At 38.4% G+C, this 25564-nt stretch overlaps 1 protein-coding gene across 1 annotated transcript in view; it reads left to right on the top strand.

Moving 5' to 3' along the window:
• C9 (complement C9) overlaps positions 1–25564 on the top strand; it is a 54280-nt gene that overhangs the window by 12096 nt on the left and 16620 nt on the right. Inside the window, exons 4-7 of the mRNA XM_037529370.2 lie at positions 119–266; positions 8386–8524; positions 18850–19119; positions 22535–22775. Coding sequence (XP_037385267.2) covers positions 119–266; positions 8386–8524; positions 18850–19119; positions 22535–22775 — 798 coding nt within the window. The remainder of the gene's footprint in view (positions 1–118; positions 267–8385; positions 8525–18849; positions 19120–22534; positions 22776–25564) is intronic.

Below are 25564 nucleotides of genomic sequence, written 5' to 3' on the forward strand. Positions count from 1 at the left end.
AAAAAGTCAAATGAATGTCTGCTCCGACTCCTCTAGCATTTAAGTACACTTGATAACTTCAGAAAGAAAAAGAGAAAATTTTGACATTAAACATTTTTTTTGTTGGCTCTGATTGCAGGCAGATGCATAAAGAGGAGACTTTTATGTAATGGTGATAATGACTGTGGAGACTTCTCAGATGAGGATGATTGTCAAAATGATCCCCGCCCTCCCTGTCGTGATAGAGCTGCAGAAGAATCTGAGCTGGCACGGACAGCAGGCTTTGGGTCTGTATTCCTTTTGACTCTCTCTCGATGAAGATGGGTATGAAGTTTCTCCACCTTTCCTGTCATGCTAAAATGGCCAAAAGGTTTACGTTGGTACAAAGACTAGCCATGAGGTTGTATTCTGTGTGAATTACATTTGAGCTTGAAAGAAGGTTAAGTGCTGAATAATTATCAGCTTGAAAACTGAAAAACTTCCTGGCCTCAGTAGGAACCTATAGAATGAACTAGACTATCAGGATGTTAGATAATTACTTCTGGATCCAGTAGGAGATGAAACACCTCATTTATGAGGCTTTGGTAGACTACAACAATGTTGAAATGATTTGTTAACATTTGAAACTCAATTGCCAGTAGTGTGTCTGAGAGTTGCCAGAAAGTCTCTCTTAAAATTAGAACTTCTGGATATGTACCTGGTTATAAATTCTTGGGAGGTTCTAGGTTCCAGTATTCTGGAGTTGACCCAAGAGGAATAGGATAGAGAAAACAATTTTGAAGCCAGATGGTGATGGTGTTGAACTCCTGGTTCTGGTGCTGACATTTCCCATACAAAACATAGGGGCCCTAGTCAGACAAAGTAAGATGAGAAGTGTTGGGCCGTGCAGAACTCAGGGTTATACTGTGTAAAGGCCATTTGCAGAGAGATCTGTATTTGGGAGTTGGGAATGACATGGTGAGAGATTCAGTTCTGTTGTTCTATATAGTCAGAGAACATTTCAGGATGTTCACACCATAGTTTCCACTAGTTGTTCTGACCTGTTTTCAGTAAAGGTACTTTGGGTGAACTCGTTGTCAAATTGTCCCCAAGAAAAAAGCCACTGTTTCGCCACCCAGTGATATATTAACAGAGATGGCATGTAGCTCTATTTCACTGTCTCTGTGTAAAGTATCTCTTTATTTTTATAATCCCATAGCCTAGTTCATAATAGGTGCCTGATAAATATGGGGGGTAGATATATATAGGTGAATTAATTGATTAATAAAAATAAGTATTTTCTAAAATACTGTCAGTTGACATCAGGTAAGATTGAAACTAGGTCTTTGGAAGAAATTCAGATTTAGAACTGTAGTCTTAGGAATGGGGCTGGGGAGCAGAAAAAAGATGAGGGTTATGGCTAGAGCAAGGCAGATAGAGGGATTAAAGTAGTGGTTCTCAACCAGAGAGATTGTCTAGATCTGGTTTTGGTGGTCACTTCTGTGAGACTTGGGAGTGGGAGAGAGGCTTAGGAAAGTGGATTGTCGCTGCTGAGATCCAACTGGCAAAGGCCCTAAATGATGCTAAACAGTTTACACGTCACAGGACAGCTGGGCCCAAAATGTCAGTCATACTGAGGTTGAGAAACCCTACACTAAGGTTTTGGGCAGTTCCCGAGAAAAGATCTCAGTATCAGAGTTAGCTAAAAATAGAGAGATGTCCCTTCTTTCTGAGCATGAGACTTCTACTTCTTTAAATCACAATAGAAAAAAATTCCAGCATACCAAGAGTCAGGCAATAAATAAAGCATTTCACATATCCTTTATTCACTTTATAAAATCTTGTCCAAGTTGCATTCAAATATTACCACAGTGCTGTTGGCCTTTAGCCAAAGGTAGGGCCCTTGAGTCAAATGGATGGTCTTAGACCCCAAACTCAGCAGGCAATCAGCAATTGGCAGTAAATGGTTTGGGAATTGTCCAAAACCTTGTAACCAGGTCACTGCGTGAGTTCTGATTCGTGCTGCTTTCCTCAGAGAGCGATGATGAGTCTATGGTAAAAGCCCTTTACTACTTTACTCTGCTTTATTTGGATTCCAAGAAAGAGTTTTCTGTAATCTAAAAAAAAAAAAAAAAACTTAAAGCAGGGAATTATATGTGTCCTCTCACTCAATGCAAATATATAGCTTGTCTTACAGAAATCTTGGGCTGCTTAGCTGAAAAACAATCATTCATAATCTGCTGCTTTCCTTTGTTCAGGGGGAAAAAAAATTGTTATATAGCATCTGCCAGGAGTTTCATAATGAGGCATCCCAGAGAGCTGGCTAGAACTCCTTAAATACCTCATGCTATGTGGTGGTTGGGGTTGATACTGGGGAGAGTTGCAGGCTGAGTCCTCTGGACTAAGTAAGAGGGTGGGGTCCCAGCTCTGAGGAGAGGTCAGATGAAGACGTGGAAAATGAAGTAAGCTTTGATAGAATCAGTCCATCAGTGATTTTTATTAAATTCTCCATTCTCATAAGCAACAACCTATTCCTAAATTAGTCTTCATTAAGCCAATTGTTTTCTGATTGCTTCCATTTGCATACTTAGAACTTTTCTGCAGATTCCTTCTGTATAAATTTTTATAACAATCATGTGAGATTACTAGGGGAGGTATTATATTCATTGTGCAGGTAAGAACTGAGTGAAATAAGTTCATTTATTCATTAGTTTCAAGTCGAACAAAAACACCAGTTTCTTTGACATATATAAAACTTACTTTTTCCACTGTGCCACCTCACTTTCTCCTACCCACATTCTCATCAACACCCCTATCACTTCCCCCTTATTACTATAGAGCCCATAAATCAATACCTTAACTTCAAGGCAAAGCTAACCTTAGAAAATAAAATTCCTTAAGTAGTTATACATTATTCGATTATTTGAATTAAGAGTATAGTGGTATGAAATAGTAATTAACATTTAAGTTTTTAAAGTAACATGCTTTATTACATGTATCATATTCCTCAGTACAATTAATGTCACATATTTATTTGTGGCATATATATACATATATACATCTTCTTTGCTCTATGGGGACAATGAACTACATTGAAAGTGGTAGTAGGAGTAAACTTCCCAATCAGAGTGATGTGCTTATAAACTGCTTCTACATTATCCAATCTGGAAAACCTCAGCTATCACATACAGACTCTATTATACATGAAAATCACAAGTACTTCATTTCAAGTACTATCTCATTTAAATTCTTATACCAGGATTATTCGGTTGTATCACAGATGTGTCAGCCTGTTATTCTGTAGACATCTGAGATTCTCCAGATGTATTGAAGGAAATCCCTAATCCATTTTGCATTCATTGGAAAAAAATAAATCCAAGCCAGCTGTAAATGAGGGACAATATGCAGGGAATTACTTTTTTGTGTGATCTAAGCATAACACAACGTCTATAGAGGCAACTTTCTCTTGAGTTCACCTGGAAAATTGGAGCTGCCCATGTTCTAGATGCAGGTGTGGAAGCAGGCATCCCTACACACTGCCAAGGGACATATGTTTTTTATTTCCCAGGCGATGACATTCCATCCATGTGAAATTTTCATGTTTCTTGGCAGAACAAAATTGGCTCATTCTAGACTAGACTAGCTGTCTCTGTAGTAGTGGAACCAAGTCAAGATTTTGAAATATTTCTTTCTTAGCCTGCTTTAGACTGAGCATCAGCTGCATTGTAACTTTTTAGATGGACCCAGCCAACTGATGCATTTGTTATTCTATAAAATGTTAACCTTCAAATTGAGGCATGCATACAATGGGATGTCAAAAGACTTTCCAAAGGAGAAAGGGATAAGTTTTAAGGTAACAGTTTCCTCATCTGTTGATTACTAAACTGATCTAATTGTAAACCCTCGATGCCATATGTGCATATTTTTTTCACAAAACTGATAAAGCCTTGAAGTTGTCAAGTTCATTCTTTCTTACCTGCCCTTTAGAATCATCTCTCACTTATCAAAACAATGTGTCCCTCATCCACCTCACATTAGAGAGTGGAAAAGCCAGGAAACAACTGTGAATATCAATACTCAATTGGACTCTAATACCTTGTAAGATAAGTGGTCTCCAGTTCTTTTTTTTTTTTTTTTTTTTTGCATAGAACTGGAGTGTAGACCAGAAATGCAGGGCTGTGGGGGTGGCGGGTGGGGGGAGAGTGGGGAGCAGAACAGGCAGATTTACTGAAATACACTGCTCAGGGGAGCCATGGGCAAGACAGAAGAGGTCTGCCGTGCCATGTGTGGGTTAGCTCCCTGGTTAAGAATCAAACTCAGGCCACAGTTGGTGGTGATAACCAAGAGACTTAACCCCTAGGCCACCAGGGAGTCTCCAGTTCTTTTTGTCAAAACACTGGAAGATGCCTTAATCAATTGTCAGATTGCAAAAAATAATTTTTGATGAAAGACTAGTATATGATCTTTTTCTGGCCTAAAACTGGGGATAACACAGAATTGAGTGACACAACATTTCTTCTATTCTCATCTACTTATTTATGTGAGTAAATTTTCTTAGTATTTATATCTTTGAAAATAAAAGGTAGGAATGAAACTGATGCTCAGCTCTGTCTCTTTCTAACAATCAGTAATATTAATTCATGGGTGCAGGAGATAATTCAAAAAAAAATCCCATTCATTTCATTGTGAGATAGATTTACAATAAAATCTTACATATGCTTAGTAACTATTAAAATTATAATATGCTTATTATATATGCTAGTAATGATAACTCCATTCAGAACATTTTAATTAGAGTTCCTAGAGTCAAAGAATATTTAAGATTTTAAAATTAATTTTTTTTAAGATTTATTTATTTTTATACAAGAACCAGGGTACAGGCCAGATGCGTGGGAGGGTGAGAGGTTTCACCAGAGACAGAATGGGGAACAGAACAGGCAGATTGACGAAATACACTGCTGAGGGGAGCAGCGGGTGAGACAGGAGAGGTCTGTCCCACCATGTGGGTTTCTCCCTGGCCAGCCAGGAATCGAACAAGTGCTGCAGAGACTGCAGACAGCTTCACAACGCTGCACTCAACCCGCTGCACCACCGGGGAGGCCCTATTTAAAATTTTAATTAATATCTTTTATTACAAAAAAACATGAAAAAGTGATGAGTCAGAACTTACAAGCATAAAATACCATTAGATTAGGTTAAAAGTCTTTGGGTAAAGTGCAATAAAAATATAGATTCTTATTTTGCCCTGAACTTTAAAAATGTTATTTAAATAATATTTTAAAAAATAATAAAAATATACATAAAATGTCCAGTTATTATAGAAATATGAATATTATAGTGACTTGATACCCACTAGCAGTACAGAATTTATATGCTATTGCATTTAGCTTTTAAAGATGAATTATAAAGTAATAATATAATATAGCAATTAGGGAAATTATATCCTTTCTAACTATTTAGCTTACATTGAAAATTTTTAAATGTCAAACTAACACTGTTCAAGGAGGCATAATTTGTCCAAAAATTTTTATAGTGTATACAAGTAGAAAATCTGAAGACTAAGTCATGCAAACATGCCACACACATTTCTACAGCCAGCTCATGTCCTTTGAGTCCCATCCTTCAAAACCCAAATCAAATCGTACTTCTAAAACTCTTTTGGGCCTCCCTGGTGGCACAGGGGCTTGAGCACTGCACTGTGAGACTGTCTTCAGCCTTTGCAGCACTAGTTCGATCCCCCTTGACCCCTGCCGGCTGGGGAGCTACCCACCTGGTGCAGCAGACCTCTCCTGTCTCACCTGCTGCTCCCCTCAGCAGTGTATTCCAGTCAGTCTACCTGTTCTGTTCCCCACTCTGTCTCTGGTGAATCCTCTTACTCCCCCCACCTCTGGCCTGTTCCATAGTTCTTGTATGAATAAATAAATAAATCTTTAAAGAAAACAAAACTCTTTTTATGACCCTGCCATAGTGATCTCCTCCTCTTGGAAACCTTACACACTTGCCTGTACTACTCATTTGCATACCTAATTCCTTCCTCAGACTAGTCTTTTAAATTGGTGATTGTGTCTTCCCTGCCTAGCTTGAATGTAAATAATTTTTATGGGGTCAAAGACTGTATTAACTAACTGTATTATCTTAATATTACAACTGTTTATTGTAAACACAGCACTGTACTACACATAGATACAGTAGTTGCTTCATTCATCATTGTTATGAACAAAGATTCATGTCATTGTTTACTGAAATTAAAAAGGTACAGGGTCTCTGTTAATTAAGGTATAAGAAGGAAAGCATTCACCATGGACTACAGATGTATTTGAGTCCTTGTTTAAGATGAAAACACAGATAATTTATTGCCAGTGTTGTGTGTCACCGATTAAAACCTTAGTGATTAAAAAATATATATATATGTTTTTTGCTCACATGTCTGTAGGTTGGTTGGAGTGACCTGAACTAGATTGCACTTGACTGGCAGCTCTGCTTCCAGCTGCAGTTGCTGGTGTGATTCTGTTTCTCATGGCATGGCTCCCCTTCTCAGTGGGGTCAGGGAGCAACTGGAGTAGTTGTGAAGGGGCAGTGGCCACCCAGCAGAACCCCTTATTAAGGCAAAAGCAAGTCACAAGGAAACATAAGGAAGCCGAGGAGATATCACCATGCTTAGGCTCTGAGCTGACCTGCTGTCACTCTCACCCATGTGGCCTTGGACAAAATCAGTCACGTGGCCACATATAAGGTGAGGGATAAGCCCACAATGAGGCAATGGTAAGTGTGTAAATGCAGAGGTGGGTGAAGAGTTGAAGGCAAAATTTTGATCTATCAGGAAGAATAAATTATTTAAGAAAGCAAGCCAGATATATAATGTTTCTTTTTCTGCTCTCTCTTTTTTTTAAAGATTTATTTATTTATGCATATAAGAACCAGGGCACAGGCCAGATGTGAGGGAGGGTAAGAGGATTCACCAGAGACAGAGTGGGGAACAGAACAGGCAGACCGACCGAAACACACGCTGAGGGGCGCAGCAGGCGAGACAAAAGAGGTCTGCTGCACCATGTGGGTATCTCCGTGGCCGGCTGTGATCGAACCCACACTGCAAGACTGTGGACAGCTTCACAGCGCTGCGCTCAACCACCTGCACCACCAGGGAGGCCCTCTTTTCTTCTCTTATTCAAGCTATTAGGTCTGACTTTGACCTTACTTTAGGATGCTTTTAGGAAGGTATTCTTGGTAGGGCAAGAAGTGAGAGGTGGTTCCTTTCAGCTGGACAGTTGGCCTTGAGGGAGCTATCCACAGATCGGTTTCTCAACTTGACTGCCACTAAAGTTGAGCTATAATATTTATTTTCTTTATAGATTTAAAACCTATTAAAAATGTTCTGTTTATATAAAGACTTTGTTTTTAACCAACCCCTTGGCAACAGGATACTCTTTCCATTTTTCTTGTATTAACAAAGGTTTTATGGTAAACCATCCACACCCTTTGACAAATTGTTCTTGAAACCAATATCTATATTTATAATCCAGCTCATTGGGATTAGAGATGTCATCTAGAGCAATGAAAGAATTTATGTTAGTCTATCAACTTAAAGTTTGCATGTAAGAGTCAAACCTCCATTTTGACCTTCTTGGACTGGAGCCATTTATTCCAGAGACAGTCTAGACAATGATGACTCTCCTTCCAATTAACAAAGATCTACTCCACAAAGAACAAACTGCTTCTTGTTCATATATTGTTTTCATGCCTACAAAACAACCTTAACTTTTTTTTAAGCTAAGCAAGATTCCTATGTCTGAGTTAAGGCTTGCCAAATAAAAATATTTTGCTAGGAGCATGTAGAACTTTTGAAAACACCTTGTAGGATGCTGAGTTTTTGTGTTCCTCTTGGAAAGTATAAGAGGAATAACATAACTCTAAAGGGAATAAGGTTCTCGACAAGCAATGAGACAGTTGGGGAAAAAAAACACCTGCAGTTTAAAGAAAATGGGGAGGGAAAGAACCCCAGTGTTGTTCATAGATTAAAAAATTCCACGCACATGGTGTATTACCACTGCCCCCCGCCCCAGATGCTCTGCTCTGAAATCACTTAAATAGTTGATATGACAGCACTAGCTCTCCATTCACTGAGGGAGATAAGCTAAGAGTTAAAGCACAAGAGTTAAGACTCTAGGAACCAGAGGGTCCCTTCTCCCTACTCAATGCATTTCCTTCATTGTGTTCTCCACAGTGCCACAGTTACGGGAGTTTAGAAAGCTTTCTTTCAGAGGCACTGAGCCCAGGTGAACAGGCTTGTGCTTCTGTTCCTAAGTATATCCCACACACGCTGCGTGACAGGGACATGACCCCAAGGTCTCTTTCCTTAGCCACAGAGAACTATCTTGCTTTATTAGCTCCTGGCATCTTCACACCTAATGATATTCTGTTTATTCTCAGCATCAACATTTTAGGGATGGAGCCCCTAAATACACCTTTTGATAATGAGTACTTCAATGGACTATGTGATCGAATTCGGGATGGAAATACCTTGACCTACTACCGCAGACCCTGGAACGTGGCTTCTCTAGTCTATGAAGTAAGTCTCCACAGGAGAAAACACATTATTCAGAATGCTTTTAGATGAAAAGCTGTTTTGATGAGTTTAATGATGTCAAAAATTCAGTAAAATAAGAATTTGATGTGAATATAAGATTCATTTAGAGAAGAGGTGCAGCATGAATTTCTTTAGAAAATAAATCGTAGCCTACATCAGCCCTTATAATGTGAAGCAAATATCTAAACTCTGTAACTAAAAGAACACTGTAAAAAAAAAACTATGGTTCTGATACAACTAAACTTTGAAGTTGTGATTTAAGTAATGAGTACATGACTTCCATGCTACTTTAGCTCATATTTTGCTAATCTATTGATGAAAATACATTTTTACATTGTTTTCCTCCAGTTATTTCCCTTGTAGAGCCTGCTTACCTAATGTGAGTGGATTTTTACACTTACCTCAAGTCCCATTAGCAGTTATAAAATTATTTCTTAGTGATTTTTATTCTATACAATGCCAACCCAAATTGCCACCTAAAATCTTTAAAACCACCCACCTACTCAAGCCCCCATTCAAAGTATTAACAGTGATCACCTTAGTTGCTGTCTTCCTTGGCCCAAGAAAGGTATAATAAAGAATAATAATTAGAATTTATAAACTAGGTGATAAAATAATGTTTCATTAAATGGTTCCATTTTCCACTTATAATGTCTACTTTGTTCAGTTATCACAACATTCTTTGTTATTGCTGTCGCTTCCACCAGTTTGAGAAACTATTATGTGTTCTTTTAAATAAACAAAGGTAACAGTGCTTTTGCATCTAACAATATTGTAAATCAGTTCCTACCTATTTCAGTGATCATGTGCTTCCATGAATATGGAATATTTTAATGTCTGCACTGTTTGGCATTTTTTCAATGTGACCACATTGTCATATCTTTTGTACTGATATATCCAGAATAGAATCACTTTTCCATAAATTTCAGAGAACATTTTGGATTAGTGATCTTTATCCATTCTGCCAGATTTATCTTCTTTAAACACCCTTTTTAAGGGGAAGATGATAACCTTTCTAAAAAGTATTACACATGTTCTAATTTAATTAGAACATACCAAAACAAGGAAACCTTTGTCATTGGTGATGAAAGAAATGTGATTGTATAGTTTTACTTAGTTTTCGTTTCTCAGGTCTGTGTTCACTATAACCAGTGTGTTAGCTTCTCTACAGAAGTAGTAACTGATGTGACAGGAGATGGTGAGGCTGGAAAGTTGCCCAAGGACTGACCTTGAAGCTAAAATTGGACAGGAAGCCCACTGTGTCCTTTTATCTATAACCCTGGAGAAAGATATGTTTCTGAATTCAGATGTTTTGCATTTTACAAAGGCGATGTGGTGCTAACCCTGCATATTTTTTTTTTAAATTATTTATTTATTTATACAAGCACTGGGTACAGTCAGAAGCGTGGGAGGGTGAGAGAATTCACCAGAGCCAGAGCAGGGAGAAGAGCAGGCAGAAGGACCGAAGTACACTGCTGCGGGCGGCAGGTCTGCGCGCCATGTGGGACCCTCCTCCGGTGGCCGGGGAGTAGCCGGGGATCAAACCGGCGATGCAGAGGCTGCGGGCAGCTTCACAGCCCAGCGCTCAACCGATGCGCCACCGGGGAGGCCCTCCCTGCATATTTTTTACTTCCCGGTGGAGTTAGGGCCAGCATTTCATAATCAAACACAATGATATTTCTACAGTAAAACTAACTGATGTTTATGCAAAATGGTAGAAATGAAGACTATAAGTAATGTTTTACAGTTCAGATAAGATTAAGCCTCCAAATGAATTTTGGCATAAAGCTTATAGAAAAGATGATTACGGAATTGAGTAGTCACTTGGTGTCAGTGGAACAGAGGGCTGACTAAATCGACTGAGGGTTTACATAATCCCCAAATCACCCTCTTGGTGCTACTACTGCTGATAGTAGTGATCCTCTTATTCTAATCTATTATATTTTTGGAAAATAAATAGCCTACCTTGTTAGTACCATACAAACAAGAACATATACTTATTTGAGTGGAAATTTCCATTTTATCTTTTTAGAAAAGATTTTTCTGTGCTGTCTAGTACTCCTATCTAGTACTCCATGGAATATTTTACTTACTTTCATGTATATTACTATAGTATTGTATATTTTATGACTGTGCCTGAAAGCAAAGAATGTGTATTATAACACCTTATGGCCTATTAACAATATCCATCTCTGGAGCTTGCTCCAAGTACTTTACTAGTCACTCTCCTAGACCTTAAGTGAACTTGTGTCTCATCTTCTACCCTAACTTCAATATATAAATATCTTCAAGACTCTTATTTAAAAAATAAAATCACAAACATAAAAAGAAACCCCTGTCTTATATACTCTCTTATCTACTAGTCTCAATTTTTGCACTTCCTATTAATTCCCCAACCATATCAGTTTGCTAAAGCTCCCTTTAGAAAGTACCACAGACCAGGTGACTTAAACAACAGAAATTTAAGTTCTCACAATTCTATAGTCTAGAAGTATGAGATCAAGATATGGGCAAGGTTGTTTTTCTCAAAGGCCCTTTTTCTTCATTTGTAGATGACAGTCTTCTCCCTGCATCTCCACAACCTCTTCCCTTTTAGTCTTACTCTGCTCTTATGTAATCAACAGTCATATTGGATGACATCCAACTCTAATGACCTCACTTTATTTCATTACTTCTTTAAAGACTCTGTCTCCAAAGTCACATTCTCAGGTACTTGGGCTTAGGGCTTCAATATAAAATTGATGGGAACACAATTCACATAATCCTGAAACACTGCTACCTCACTAAAATAGCTTTGCCAAAATTTCCATGTCCATCTCAGAGTTGGGACATTGTGGTTTTGTTTTGGTACTTTAGCTCTCTCTTTTTTTTTTTTAAGATTTATTTATTTATTTATACAAGTACTGGGTACAGTCAGAAGAGCGGGAGGGTGAGAGAATTCACCAGAGCCAGAGTGGGGAGCAGAGCAGGCAGAAGGACTGAAGTACACTGCTGAGGGGAGCAGCGGGCGGCAGGAGAGGTCTGCGCGCCATGTGGGACCCTCCTCCAGTGGCCGGGGAGCAGCTGGGGATCAAACCAGCGCTGCAGAGGCTGTGGGCAGCTTTGCAACCCAGCACTCAACCGCTGCGCCACCGGGGAGGCCCTATTTTAGCTCTCTTTACTTACGGCAGCTCTCAGATATTGGTCTTGCCAGAGTTTCCACCTTGTCTCACTAATCTCTCTCAACCTGATTCCTTGAGTGATTTATTCTCTTCTGCACCATCAATTTTATGTCTACCTCGATAAAAAAACAAAACTTAACTTAGAAATCTAATTGACTTTAGCAAATGACTCATGAATCTGGCAGCACCCCTCCTGGCAAGTAGAAAGGTACTGCAAGAAGTTGTACAAATTGAAAGGTTTCTAGCAGAAAGAGTGGAACAAGGTTATTAATAAAAGAAAAGAAACACTGTTTCAGATTAGAACAGTATTTCCCTTACAGAAAGGCAAGGGGTATTCTACCATGCAGGTTATCTTTAATGCTGACCAGGAAATTCCAGATTGATTGATCTAAAATTCTTCTTTTGGGAGAGACTAAAATTAGATTGGGTAACAAGTCTTGATAGAGCTTGACATAAATCACTTTATTTGGGCCTCTTTTTTGTCTTTTTTAAAACATTTTATTTCCAGCATATGTCTCTCTATGAGCTGGATACCCAAGTAGCTAGTTGTGTGAAGTCATCACACAGTTAACACACCTAAAACTATCATCTCACCTTACTCCCAAAACCCTAATTCTTGCTGTTGAACACTATCCTTGTTAAGTGAAACAGTATCTTTGTAATCATCAATTGAGCTCAGTATCTGGAAATCTTCCTAAAGGCAAGCTCTACAGACATCTCACACAAATTCCACACTATCCAATCAATCTCCAAACTTAATTTTATAATATCTCTTAAATCTGCCTCTTCTCTATTCCCTCTGCAAGGACCATTATCTTAGATTCCTGACAGTTTTCCTCTGGGCTACTGTGATTGTCTTCTTGTCAGTTTAAGACCTCTAGTTTTGCTAGCTTCAATTCATTCCCTACACTTCAGCAGGAAGATCTAAATCTGATCTCATCACTTTGAGGGTTAAATTTGGTGAATATCTCCCTGTAGCCTGCAGCTATCAATCTCCTTGGCAGTGAAATCATTCCTGTCCTGGCTTTTGGTTGCTATCCCACTCACCCTTTTCCTCTCAACCCTCCATTTTGGTTAATGCCTTTCTTGCACATCAATACAATCATCTCTGCTTTCCTTTGTATTCTGGTATTTACTTTGTTGTTTCCACGTATACCTTTAGTGGAGTTTCTAGTCATTTTATTTATCATGGAATCCTGAAAAACTAACATCACATACTAATAAGTTAAAAATGCTTACTAAACTGATAATGGTATACAGCATGTTTAACATTCTTTAATTTTTTAAAAAATTAATGCTTTAATGAAGGTACAAAACTTTAATCAAGTAAACATATTATTGGAGTCGCCATTAAAGTGGACAACAAAACTGTAAACAGGGGCTTAATAAATACTCCAACTCTTCTTTCTACTGGCAAGTTTAGACCATTTCCTAGACCGGGTGGTATATACAGATCAAGTTTATTATATATGCTTTTGTTGTTGTAAGTTGGTTTTCCCAAGAGACAAAAATGTGGACTGTGCCTATAGAAATTGATATATTGAAAGGAAATATAGTTTACAATTAACTCATGTAGGTTCAAGTTTGTAGTCACAGGCAGAGGTTTAATTATGAAGCTGTACCTACAGCATATTAAGTAACTTGGGCATAATCCTGGACATGATAAGGAACTACTGAAGATAGTAACACAGTTAGTGTTTCATTTTTAATCTTTCTGCTTTGTGGAGATGAATTTCAAAAGCACAAGACCAGAAGTAGTAATAGAAGGACGCTATTTCGTCATCCAAGAATGAGTCATGTACAACTAAACTGGCTCTAAGAGAGGAGGAAATGAAATCCAGCATAATTAAGAACTAAGAGTTTAATAGTGAATTGAAGACAGTATAGCTTCTGGTCATTTGTTAACCTGAATTAAGATTCTCCGGGGGTAGATTCTGATAAGTTCCTCCACTTATCAACTTACTTAAGCAACTTGTTTCTTTCCTGAATCTCAGTTTCTTATCATAAAGTAGGGTAATAATACTACATATTTCATAGGATTTTGGAAAGGTTAAACAATGTGTTAATGAGTCCAAAGTGCTTACAAGAGTGAACTCAACTCAGCAAGAATGAATATTTGAAGAATCCTTGTGCCAAAAGAAAACCCCTGTGAATTGCCTTCAAAAAGATCTGAGAAATAAAGGGTGGGGGAAATCTGCTAAAAGAAGGGTCCATTCCAAGAAGAAAAAATGAAATGAATTTTATAATGTTGACTGTGGGGATCTGTAGTCCCAGAGCAGACCAACATTTAATATCTAGGCAGAGAAAATGATCATTCAAAGAGAAAAAACTTTGTTATCTAATTCTGGATTTCAAATATCCCCAAAATTGTGGCTAAGGGTTAGGAATATGTGTGGTTTTAATAGGTGCCTTAGCTGAGGTTATCTGGTGAGGCTGTAGTCAATCTGCTTTTTTCCCTGTTTATTCTCTCAATTAGTGAGAGATGACTAATAAGTAATAATATGAGGTTTCAATATACATTATACAAACAAAATCTTAGTGCATATTCAATGTTTTCTCTGTTTACCTTCTATTTCCAATTGCTGTCTCAATCTTGTTAATTGAATATGAAGTGTTTCTTAATTATGTCCTATCTCTGCCACTCCCAGAATAATGATTATTTCTTGTCAAGAAGCATCAACTGGATAGTTTTTTAAACAGGAGAGCTTTAACTGACCCCTGTAATATTATTATAGGCATCCTGAAACATGCAGACCTTGCATGTTTGTGCCTTGCTCAGATTTCAGCTTTTCCAACATGTTTATTTGATTCTTATGAAGAAAATTGCTCACTCCCTAGCATTTTCCTGCTTTCTATAATCTTGTATTTTGTCATCTTTTCAAAGTATTTTTCTATTTCTCCATGATGATTCCAAATACCAGTCTATTCCTGAACTGACTTAAGACTGATTTGTATGGATAAATATTTTCCAATCCAGCTCTTGTTTGTTGCTTTTTGTGACCCCTCTCTCTCTCTTTCAGATTCTACTCACTACTTCCCTCCTAGCTCAGCTGAAAAGCCCATTCAAAATTATTATTTTGCTGTAGCTATATGTAGCTACATGTAGCAAAATAATAATTGACATCCTGACCAATATTACATCTGCAAGTACTCCTCCACACTGTCAAATAGTTCTATCTCATGCTGGTTCTTTTCTAGCCATATCAGGTATAAATACAATTACCTACAAACTACACCACTCTGATTCTGCAATCACTTAGAAGACGGTAATTTAAGAAGATCCTGGCCTACCAACAAAGTTAGGGAAAGCTGTCTTCCTGGTGCCATTTTACTCAGCTTTGGTACTTTTTAGTTTTGATGATGTGGAGTAGTATTGTCTTTAATTGTTTCCACTAGCCTTAGAGCCCAAGGTCATAGAAATGGTATGCATTTTTTGAAGACCAAGTTCAAAACAACTTTTTCATGAGTCAAAATTTGTCAAGTTTTTTTTTTTTTTTGGCAATGTAGCATAAGAATTACCAACACAGGGGCCTCCCTGGTGGCGTAGGGATTAAGTCAACACTATCACCACAATGGCCTACCATGATGGTCTGAGTGTAATCTGCCAGGGAATTAAAGCACATGGCACACAGCATACCATGTCTCATCCTGTCTTGCCCTGTCTCAAGACTCCTGTCTCGCCCACTGCTCCCCTCAGCAGTGTATTTCAGTGGATCTGCCTGTTCTGCTCCCCACTCTGTCTCTGGTGGATCCTCTTACACCTGCACCTCTGGCCTGCAGCCCAGTTCTATGCAAAAACATAAATAAATAAAATCTTTTGAAAAAAGAATTACCAACTGAACCCTCTTATTAGACTTCCTGGGGTTTTCAGTGCTGGGTGAGTCATGCTCTAGTTACGTGACCTTGGAAACATTTTCTAACCTTTATTTTCTTATAGACAGATAAGTATTTTGCTAATGGTAATTATAGGAATTACCCTAAAGGTAGGAAGTTAAAAGTACTATTCTACATGAAATAGTTATTTTGTTATTACTATTAGCTATATTGGATGTGCATATTAAATTTAATAATTTTTATTAGCATCTTTACCTGCCAGAAATCTTACTAGGTGGCGCATCTTTGGTGGTATGTGGGCAGGACAGACATTATCCTGAACAATTTAGAGCTTACCATTTGAAGGTTTCTAAAAGAAGCAATTAAAATGGGAAGAAAAAAAATTAAAAAAATAAAATGGGAAGGGCTTTTGATTTGATTTGATTTTACAAGAAGAACAATGGAAGCTCTTAGAAAAAGGATTTGCTTGTCTGTGGGATAACAAGAAGTCTCCCTAAATAGAAGTCATTTGTAAGCAAAGATTTGAAATAGGAGTAGAAATTAATAAACCAAAGGATATAGTATGCATGTGTGCAAGTGTGTGTATGTGTGTGTGTGTGTGTGTGTGTGTGTGTGTGTGTGTGATGTTTGTGATGGGAGTATGAGGACTGGGGAAGATGTTAGGGGACATTCCAGAAACAGTATAAAGGAATTTAATAGAGATAGAAGATAGAAGATAGGCCATGGAGATAAAAAGGTGGCTAGATGACTGATGTAAAATCAAGGAGAGATTAACTTGGAGGAAGTCTGCTTTGTCTTAAAGGCAATGGGATGATTTAGAATGCCTTTAGGCAGGGAAGTGATGTGGTTACATTACTCTTCCCTGTTCCATTGAGCATATTGCTTTTTAATGAAAAGTATGTACATTTTAGCCTTTCCCATTATATGGGAACTTTAGGTTTCTTCTCTTCATCTCTCTGGGCTACTGTAGCAAAATACTAAAGTCTAGGTAGCTTAGAAATAGCAGAAATTTATTTCTCACAATTTTGGAGACTGAAAGTCCAAGATCAGAAAGCAGGAGTGTCAGGTGAGTGTCCTCTTCTGTGTTATAGACTTCTCATTAAATCTTCACCTAGTGGGGGGCCTCCCCTGTGGCGCAGCGGCTGAGCGCTGGGTTGCGAAGCTGCCCGCAGCCTCTGCAGTGCCGGTTCGATCCCCGGCTGCTCCCCGGCCACCAGAGGAGGGTCCCGCATGGCGCGCAGACCTCTCCTGCCTCTCACTGCTCCCCTCAGCAGTGTACTTCGGTCCTTCTCCCTGCTCTGCTCCCCACTCTGGCTCTGGTGAATTCTCTCACCCTCCCGCGCTTCTGACTGTGCCCAGTGCTTGTATAAATAAATAAATAAATCTTTAAAAAAAAAAAAAATATCTTCACCTAGTGGGGCTTTCCATGTGGCTCAAGGGGTGAAGCTATCTGCAGCCTCTGTAGCACGAGTTCGATCCCTGCCTGCCAGGGAGCTACCCACATGGCACAGCAGACCTCTCCTGACTCACCCGCTGCTCCCCTCAGCAGTGTATTTCAGTCAGTCTGCCTGTTCTGTCCCCACTCTGTCTCTGGTGAATCCTCTCACCTCCTACAACTCTGGCCTGTACCCCAGTTCTTACATGTATAAATAAATGAATCTTAAATAAAAATAAATTTCACATGGTAGAAAGAGCTAGGGAGCTCTGTGGGGTCATGAATCTCATTCATGAAGCTCCTGCTAAAGGCCACACCTCCCAATACTATCACATGGAGCTTTGGGATTTCAATGGAGGATGCAAACATTCATATCACAGCATTTCTTGTGTGAACATGTTAGGGGGAAAGGATGTCCTGAGATAATCTCATACAGGCTTTGTGGACTCCACCCCCACTCCAGACTAAAGCCATCAGGACATTGGGAAAGACAAATCCCATCACCACCAAGGGGAGGGTGGCTGGGACCTGAGGGTGGAGTTGGGCAGCCAGGTTGGATATAAAAACCAAACACGTGGGCCTTGCTCTCGCTCTGGCTCGCGATCGCTCGCCTCCTGGCTTCACCGCTCCTGGCTGGCGGCCAGCTCTCAGAGCGCCATTTTGGGATTCCTGATCGGCGGATCGGGTAGGACTCATTTAAAACTTTGTCTCCCACTTTTCTCCCAGAGCTGTACATTTCCTCATTTCCCTTTCCCTTGTAAATAAACCTTTTATTAACCTTTCACGTGTGCCTGCAGTAGAGCATTGATAAGTCCTTTTAAGCGCGCGGGTGAGGACCCACAGTCAGGCACCCCGTTTTGTATCGGGGTTGCTCTACAACAAACAGACTTGGAATATATGATACCAGATTACTGAATCCTGAGTGAAGAGATAGGTATCTCCTTCCCCTACAAGAGTTATATCTGTTTCAGAGGACTTCTAGAAAGGGAGCTGAATCCTTGAGGTTAACAGCTCTTCCACTGATGCCTAACAATAGACAAGTTAGCAAATGGTGAAAAGTTCTAATGAAAACTTTTAACTGGAACTTTTAATATTTAACTAGGTGGTTGAATTCTATTTTTCATGCAAAAATGAAGGTTGTAGGGAAAAATAAAAAAAAAATTCATAAACAGCAAAATATTATGCAAGGAAAAGTAAGCCTGTTCCCACTTCAGATTCCCATTTCACAATCCCTCTTGTCAAGGACAGATACTCTCTATGGTATTTTGCCTATTTTTCCAGTAATTTTCTATCCATATGAAAACATTTCCAGGAGAAGGACAGGCAGTAGAATGTGAAAGTTAAGAGATGATTTTTGAAGTTAGAGAGTTTAAGTCTCGTGTCCTGGTTTTACTGTTGCAATTAATTTACATGCATTCAATACTCAGAATGGTCTCTGGCCCATAAGCCTTCAGAGAGATAGTTTTATCATTTCTTCTTTTGTTCTTTTTTTTTTTAAACACAAATTAGAGTACATTGTGCATCTGTTATGCAACAGGCTTTTAAATTATTAATATAGCAATTTGAAAGCCGACTATTTTCTAAGCCCCTTCATTTGAATTATTTCATTGAATCCTCATAACAGCCTTTGAGCTAAGAATAGTGAGTATCCCTGTTTTACAGATGAGGACTCAAGAGGTTATTGTGGCATGTCCGGTCACAGAACTTCTATTTGGAGCCCAGCAGTCATTTCAGTTGGCCTTCACTCTTACCGCCTTTGTTCTACCGCCTTTCAGATAACCCCTTTATTTTTGTTTGCTTGTACTGTCTACAGTATTTTGAGTGTTTTTTTTTTCTTTTTGGTATATGGCTTTTAATACTTTGTTGTTCTCTTTCAGACCAAAGCTGATAAAAATTTAAGAAGTGAGCATTATGAAGAAGAGGCTGTATCATGGAAAACGATCCTCCAAGACAAAACATTGAACTTTAATGGAGGTTTTGTTTTAAAATATACCCCTACTGAAGAAATTGATCACCCAGAAAATAAATATGAAGAATCTTCTCAGAAACCAGATTCGTCAAAACCTAATAACTATGACAGTGGCTTGGGATTTACATATTCCAAAAATGATACTTTCCATCAGTTGTTTTCATATTCTAGTAAGAAGGTAAGATCATATGCTTAATATACAGAATATAATGGGATATTTTCCAACTAACCAAATGCCCTTTTCAGCATTTAACTGTTTAGAGCAGATAGAGATCATAATAAAAGCAACAAATCCTCGAACAAGTAGCCAGACCATCAGGAAGTAGAATGCTAACTAAAGAAAATTTCAGTGGGATCTTTGGCAGCAGTAAGTGGTCAGATGATGTTTAGCCGTGGTGAGCAGAGAGCAAATATATTAAGAATTTAGAAAACTTTTTGACTGAGAATGTGATAGTGCACTGTTCAATGTATACTGTCTTCAGGATCACAAAGAAGAGTTATACCGAGGGATTTTGATCATTCATTGCAGTGCCTTAGAATGATGACTGTTTATTTTCTACCAAGAGCATCTCTAAAGTAATGATGCCATGAGAGTGTGCACATTGCATATGATTTGGGCCTGCTTGCTTTGCAAAGAGACTTTTATTTTGAGATTTTGGAAATGTGAAAATGGGTGGGGCTTTGGTATTAACTCATATTTGGGAGTTTATTTCATCACCTTTGGAATAAATATAAAATATACTTTCCATAATCAGTGTGAAATGGATAAAATGTTTATTCCTGATTTATAATAGGTAACCATAGTCACCTATTCAGATAGCCTCTGCTGCTTCAAAAATAATAATAATTTACCTTTGGTACCTAGTTATCTCTACTTGTGTAATTGTTTTACAGTTCTATACATTTTTTCTGTAACCAAAGAGTCAGCAAAATTTAATTATGGATTTACATTATGGCCAGGCACTGTACTAGGTGCTTAGTATATATTTGTTAACCAAAGTTTCCTGTTCATGTAGCTGAAATTTCAACAGGTGATAGGACAAAAACAATAAATGTAATAACACCTAAGGGGAAGATCCTATACCTTTCAAACACAAACATCATTGTAACCCAATGCTATTATGTTTAAAAACATACCATACTGCTTTCTTTTTTGCTATTATGTTTAAAAACATAATAGCAAAAAAGAAAGCAGTATGGTTTTTAGAAAGTGTTAAGTGCTATGGAATAAATTGTAAAGTGGAGTGACATCAGGAAAATTGGGAGTGCTGAGCAGATAGCAGTATTAAAAAGGATGTTCAGTCTCCATTGGGGACATAAGAACTGAGCAAAGACTTGAAGGAGAAGAGATAGTCAAATAATTATATTCATATTATGTACTTGGCAGATTATTAGAGACAAGGCTTCAATATGGGAACATTGGGCCAAATTTTACCATAAGGAGAAATGATGAGAGAGATTACCTTGAAATAAGTCATAAAGGGTCTCAAATCCTAGTTTAAGAATGTTGCTTTATTTCTAATGACATGATAGCTCATTTAGTGTTTTGCACAGAGGTTGACATATTCTAATATATTTTAAATAATCACTGTGGGCACTCTGTTGAAAAGAGATTGTGAATATAAGAACAAATGTAAGAAACCTGCTAAAAAGCTAAGCAGGAATCCATGGGAGAGAGATGATCATTCAGATGGTAACCATGATGAGAGAAGTTTTATTGGAGTAGTGGGTACAGCAGTATGGCTGATTAGATTTAAAAGAAATTGGGAAGAGGGAGACCATGGTGATGGTGCACAGGTGCTGTGGTGGTGGGAGTTCTATGGGGAATACGCCTGAGGGGAGAAAGCAAATATTGCACAAAAATGAACCATAATGTAAAATATATATAAATAAACAAACTTAAAAGATTAAAAAAAAAACTCTTAGAAGAAATGTTGCTTCTAATGAAGGCAAAGAAATGGGTAATACATGGTTGTACAAATGAGGCCAATTTCTTTTCTTTCTTTAAGATGGAAGGAACAGCATATTTAGATGGATATGACCTAAGATCTGCCTTTAAAATAAGTTGAGTCGCAGAATATAATATCTTTCTGACAAGATATACCTCTTAATTACAATAATGAAAAAACCTCAACATGTTTTGTGCAATTTTGAGACTCCATTGAGACTAATTATACAAGTCAGCAGATGGAGAAATCATAAGATTTATTATCTATGGAGAAAATTCATGTAAGATTTTTGTTAGGGACTGAATCACCTAGTATCACCAGAAGTTAAGTCATACAGTGTAAACACATGTACTGCCAGCACACAGAAAGTTTGATGTGATGGTTCTATACACCAAAGTGTACCTTAAATAAAAAAGAAAATGTTTTCAATCCCCCATGTAATCAACATGTGTCAACCACAGTTACCATAGGGAAACTTCAAAAGAACAATCTAGAAGATCAGTGTCAACTGAGTTTACATCAAGCTGGGATAGGCCATGGCATTGAATCACATAGCTCTTTGTCACTGCCCAGTTTCCCAATGGAAATTTAAGTCATCATCCCTGGGAATATTTTACTGTTGAGCTGCTAACATAGGTTTGAGAATCATGTCTTAAAATACAGTCTGTCTCTGTTATTAAAGATTGAGAGGTGAAATGTAAAGAACAGTGATATCTGAGATCCAGGTTTTTAGTTCTAATGCTGCAACAGATGACATGATCTTGTTGAAAATAACTTGATGCCTTTAGATCAGTTTCCTCATCTGCAATTTAAGATTAGGTCTCATACATAATATTCAAATTTCCTTTTGTTAACATCTTTAAATAAATGTAGGTATAATTTATATGCAATAAAGTTCATGTTTTTCAAACACATGGTTTTATGAGTTTTGAATGTTGTCTACACTTGTGTAACCACCCATTCAAACGAGATCTAGAACCTTCCTATTACCTCAAGGAAACTCGTTCATGCCCTTTCCAGTCAAAACCACCTGGGAGGCAACAACTGATTTATTTTGACCATAGCTTAGTTCTAGTACTTCATATAAATGGAATCAAATAGTATGTACTCACTTTTATTTAGCTTAAGATTTATTTATGTTGCTTGAGATGTATTTATGTTGTTGCATCAGTGGTTCCCTTTTATTGATAACTAGTTTTTCTTTTGTGAATATATGACAATTGTTTATCAATTCCTCATTGATGGACATTTGAGTGATTTTTTGATTTTAAGCTATTCTAAGTGAAGTTGCTAGCAAAGTGTTTTGTGCTAAGCACATTATTTTCATTGAATGTGAAGATTTAAATCGCTAGTCATAGGTTATATGAGTATTTACTTTTACAAGAAACTGCAAAACAGTTCTCCAAAGTGGCTATACCATTTTACCCTTCCACCAGCAATATAGGAGAGTTCTTGTTGCTACATGGTCTCATCAGCATTTGGTACTGATAACATTTTAAGTTTAGCCATTCTAATGGGTTAAAGTGGTAACTCATGGCCACTTCTAAAATATGTATTTCCTGTTGAAATTCTAAATTTTGTGACTTTTTAATTTGAAATACAATGATAAAACTCACATTTCTTTTCTTCTACTTTCCAACAAAGAATAAAGCATTTCTCCACGTGAATGGAATTATTCAGCTGGGACGATTTGTAATGAGAAATCGGAATGTCATGCTGACGACAACGTTCATAGATGATATTAAGGCTCTGCCAGCTACCTATGAAAAGGGGGAATATTTTGCATTTTTGGAAACCTATGGAACCCACTATAGTGCCTCTGGGTCTATAGGAGGACGTTATGAACTAGTATATGTTTTGGATAAAGCATCTATGCGTGATAAAGGTACACCAAAAATAGAGTTCTAATTTAGTACTGTTTTAACCAACCCTTATTCCTATTCCCAATCTCTTGTAATTTTTAAAGATTTTAGAATAGAGTCTTATAATTTTCTTCTTTGACTTTCTTCCTGACCCTGGAAACTAAGACCCTATATCAGACTGCAATTTGTCTTCTACCTCACACAAGATGATTTGATCTTGCAATAGTCAGCACCATACTGAGTAATACACAAAATTGCATAGTGATTTAGTATTATTTGGTGATGCTGCTTTTAGTGAAGTACTATTTTAAAGATGAGAGAAGGTACAAGAGACATAATTTACATAGCCTATTTCTTAATCAGTAGATTTGTCCAATTATATGCACAAAAATTATGTTGCAAGGATTTTGCCTTGTTGGAAGGGAAACATTATGAATTTTCTCTCAGGAAAGAGGGAGAAAGTAATGTTAACATCCTATAAGTCTAACATCTTAAAGCCAGGGTGGAAAGTTAGCTTGACCTAATGTGATGGCAATTTTAATCACATGGTTTGGGTTGGCTTCATCCTGGACATCTAGATATCATTGCAAAGAGGGTCATAGTTGGTCATCAGTGTCGGTTAGATACACAGGATAGGCCTGGGTGCTACATAATTATCTTTCTGGTCTATAGGCTTCATCTAAGACTTTCAAAAAAGTAGATACAAAGTAAGGATAAGAAATTTTAATTATTTATTTTGTAAGAAATTACAACTAGTTATAATATTCTTTTTTTTAATTTATTTATTTATACAAGCACTGGGTACAGTCAGAAGTGCAGAAGGGTGAGAGAATTCACCAGAGCCAGAGGGGGGAACAGAACAGGCAGATGGACCAAAATACACTGCTGAGGGGAGCAGCAGGTGCAGCATGCCATGTGGGACCCTCGCCGGTGGCCAAGGATTGAACCAGCACTGCAGAGGCTGTGGGCAGCTTCGCAGCCCAGCGCTCAACCACTGCACCACGAGGGGAGGCCCTAGTTATAATATTCTTTAAAGAGGTAGAAGGGGCCAACATTTCTCTCTGCCCTGGCAGTTTTAGATGTGCCTCTTAGTGAGGAAAGTGTTGCCAAAATCACTTCCACAGGTGCTTCCCCAGTCTACGTCAAGCGAAGAATAGGTTGCAGCTATGATCTTCAAATCCAGCATTCTCCCCGCTGTTGGCAAACACTTTACAGATGAAACGAACATAATGTGGCCAGAATCCCTTGCTCTTGTTGCCTCAGTCTTGTCTTGGGCAAGACACATTGCCAGGGAAAGTGGAATATGAAATTGCTTGGCTTATCCTGCTCACAAGGCTCTATCCTATAAGAGTACAGTGAGGTCTTTATGAGCCCTGCCTATTTATGAGGCCTATTTTGGTAGATAGTACATGGGGGAGAGGCACAAGAGAACTTGGAAAACAAAAACAAGGTTCAACAAGGGTGATCAAAGCACAAATAATCCTTTAGACCTAGAGTTTTTTTTGGTGAAAAATTTCCATGGGCTGACATCTTTAATCTTGGACAGTTTAAACATATCCACTTAAGTCTTCTTACCCTCTGGCCTTAGTCAACTGGGATCTTTCAGTTAATCCCAGTATCTTTGAAGAGGAAATCATCTATTTCACTTCTCCAGTGACAGTATCTGAGGACCAAGGCCTTTCCTTCGCCTCAATTTGGGATGTCTAGCCTCTGCCTGGTCATAGGAAGGCCCACAGCTGAGACAGAAAATCTAAGCTCTTTGGGGTCATTTAGCGGCCTCTGCAGCACCGGTTCGATCCCCGGCTGCTCCCCGGCCACCGGAGGAGGGTCCCACATGGCGCGCAGACCTCTCCTGCCACCCGCTGCTCCCCTCAGCAGTGTACTTCGGTCCTTCTGCCTGCTCTGCTCCCCGCTCTGGCTCTGGTGAATTCTCTCACCCTCCCGCGCTTCTGACTGTACCCAGTGCTTGTATAAATAAATAAATCTTAAAAAAAAAAAAAATTAAAAAAAATTATAAAAAAAAAAAAACTGACATGATCAATAAGCTGAGGTCTGGAATGTTTACTTTAAAATAAAATAAATCAGGGCCTCCCCGGTGGCGCAGTGGTTGAGCGCTGGGTTGCGAAGCTGCTCGCAGCCTCTGCAGTGCCGGTTCGATCCCCGGCTGCTCCCCGGCCACCGGAGGAGGGTCCCACATGGCGCGCAGACCTCTCCTGCCGCCCGCTGCTCCCCTCAGCAGTGTACTTCGGTCCCTCTGCCTGCTCTGCTCCCCGCTCTGGCTCTGGTGAATTCTCTCACCCTCCCGCACTTCTGACTGTACCCAGTGCTTGTATAAATAAATAAATCAATCTTTAAAAATAAATAAATAAATAAAATAAATCAGAGGAATAAATAATAAATTGTATAATTGAGTAAATATTAGGATTTTTCTTCCTATTAAGTGGAGCATCCACACACCATGATGAGTCAGCTTCTAAGACTGGTGTCTACTAAACAGCATTCTTAACACCAAAACAAAGTTGTCATTTATATAAGCCATCTACCCGAAGCAATGAACTAACTCTCTTACTGATAAGCTGAGTCTTCCAAAGAGGATCAGGAGCTGTTGATATATCCCATGACCAAATTATGAATGTAGATACAGAGAAGTAATCAATAACCAGACAGCATGGGTTTCAATGTCTACTTGACTAATTATTAACTGAGTATTACCAGTAGAGTACTTAACTGCTCTGTGATTCTGTATCCTCATCTGTAAAATGACCATAATAATAGAACATACCTTATAAAATCATTATGGGGATTTTAAAGT

The sequence above is a fragment of the Talpa occidentalis genome, unplaced genomic scaffold, assembly GCF_014898055.3.
Source record: "Talpa occidentalis isolate TD23 unplaced genomic scaffold, MPIMG_talOcc4v2.1 talOcc4.6, whole genome shotgun sequence".
NCBI classification, from domain to species: Eukaryota; Metazoa; Chordata; class Mammalia; order Eulipotyphla; family Talpidae; genus Talpa; species Talpa occidentalis.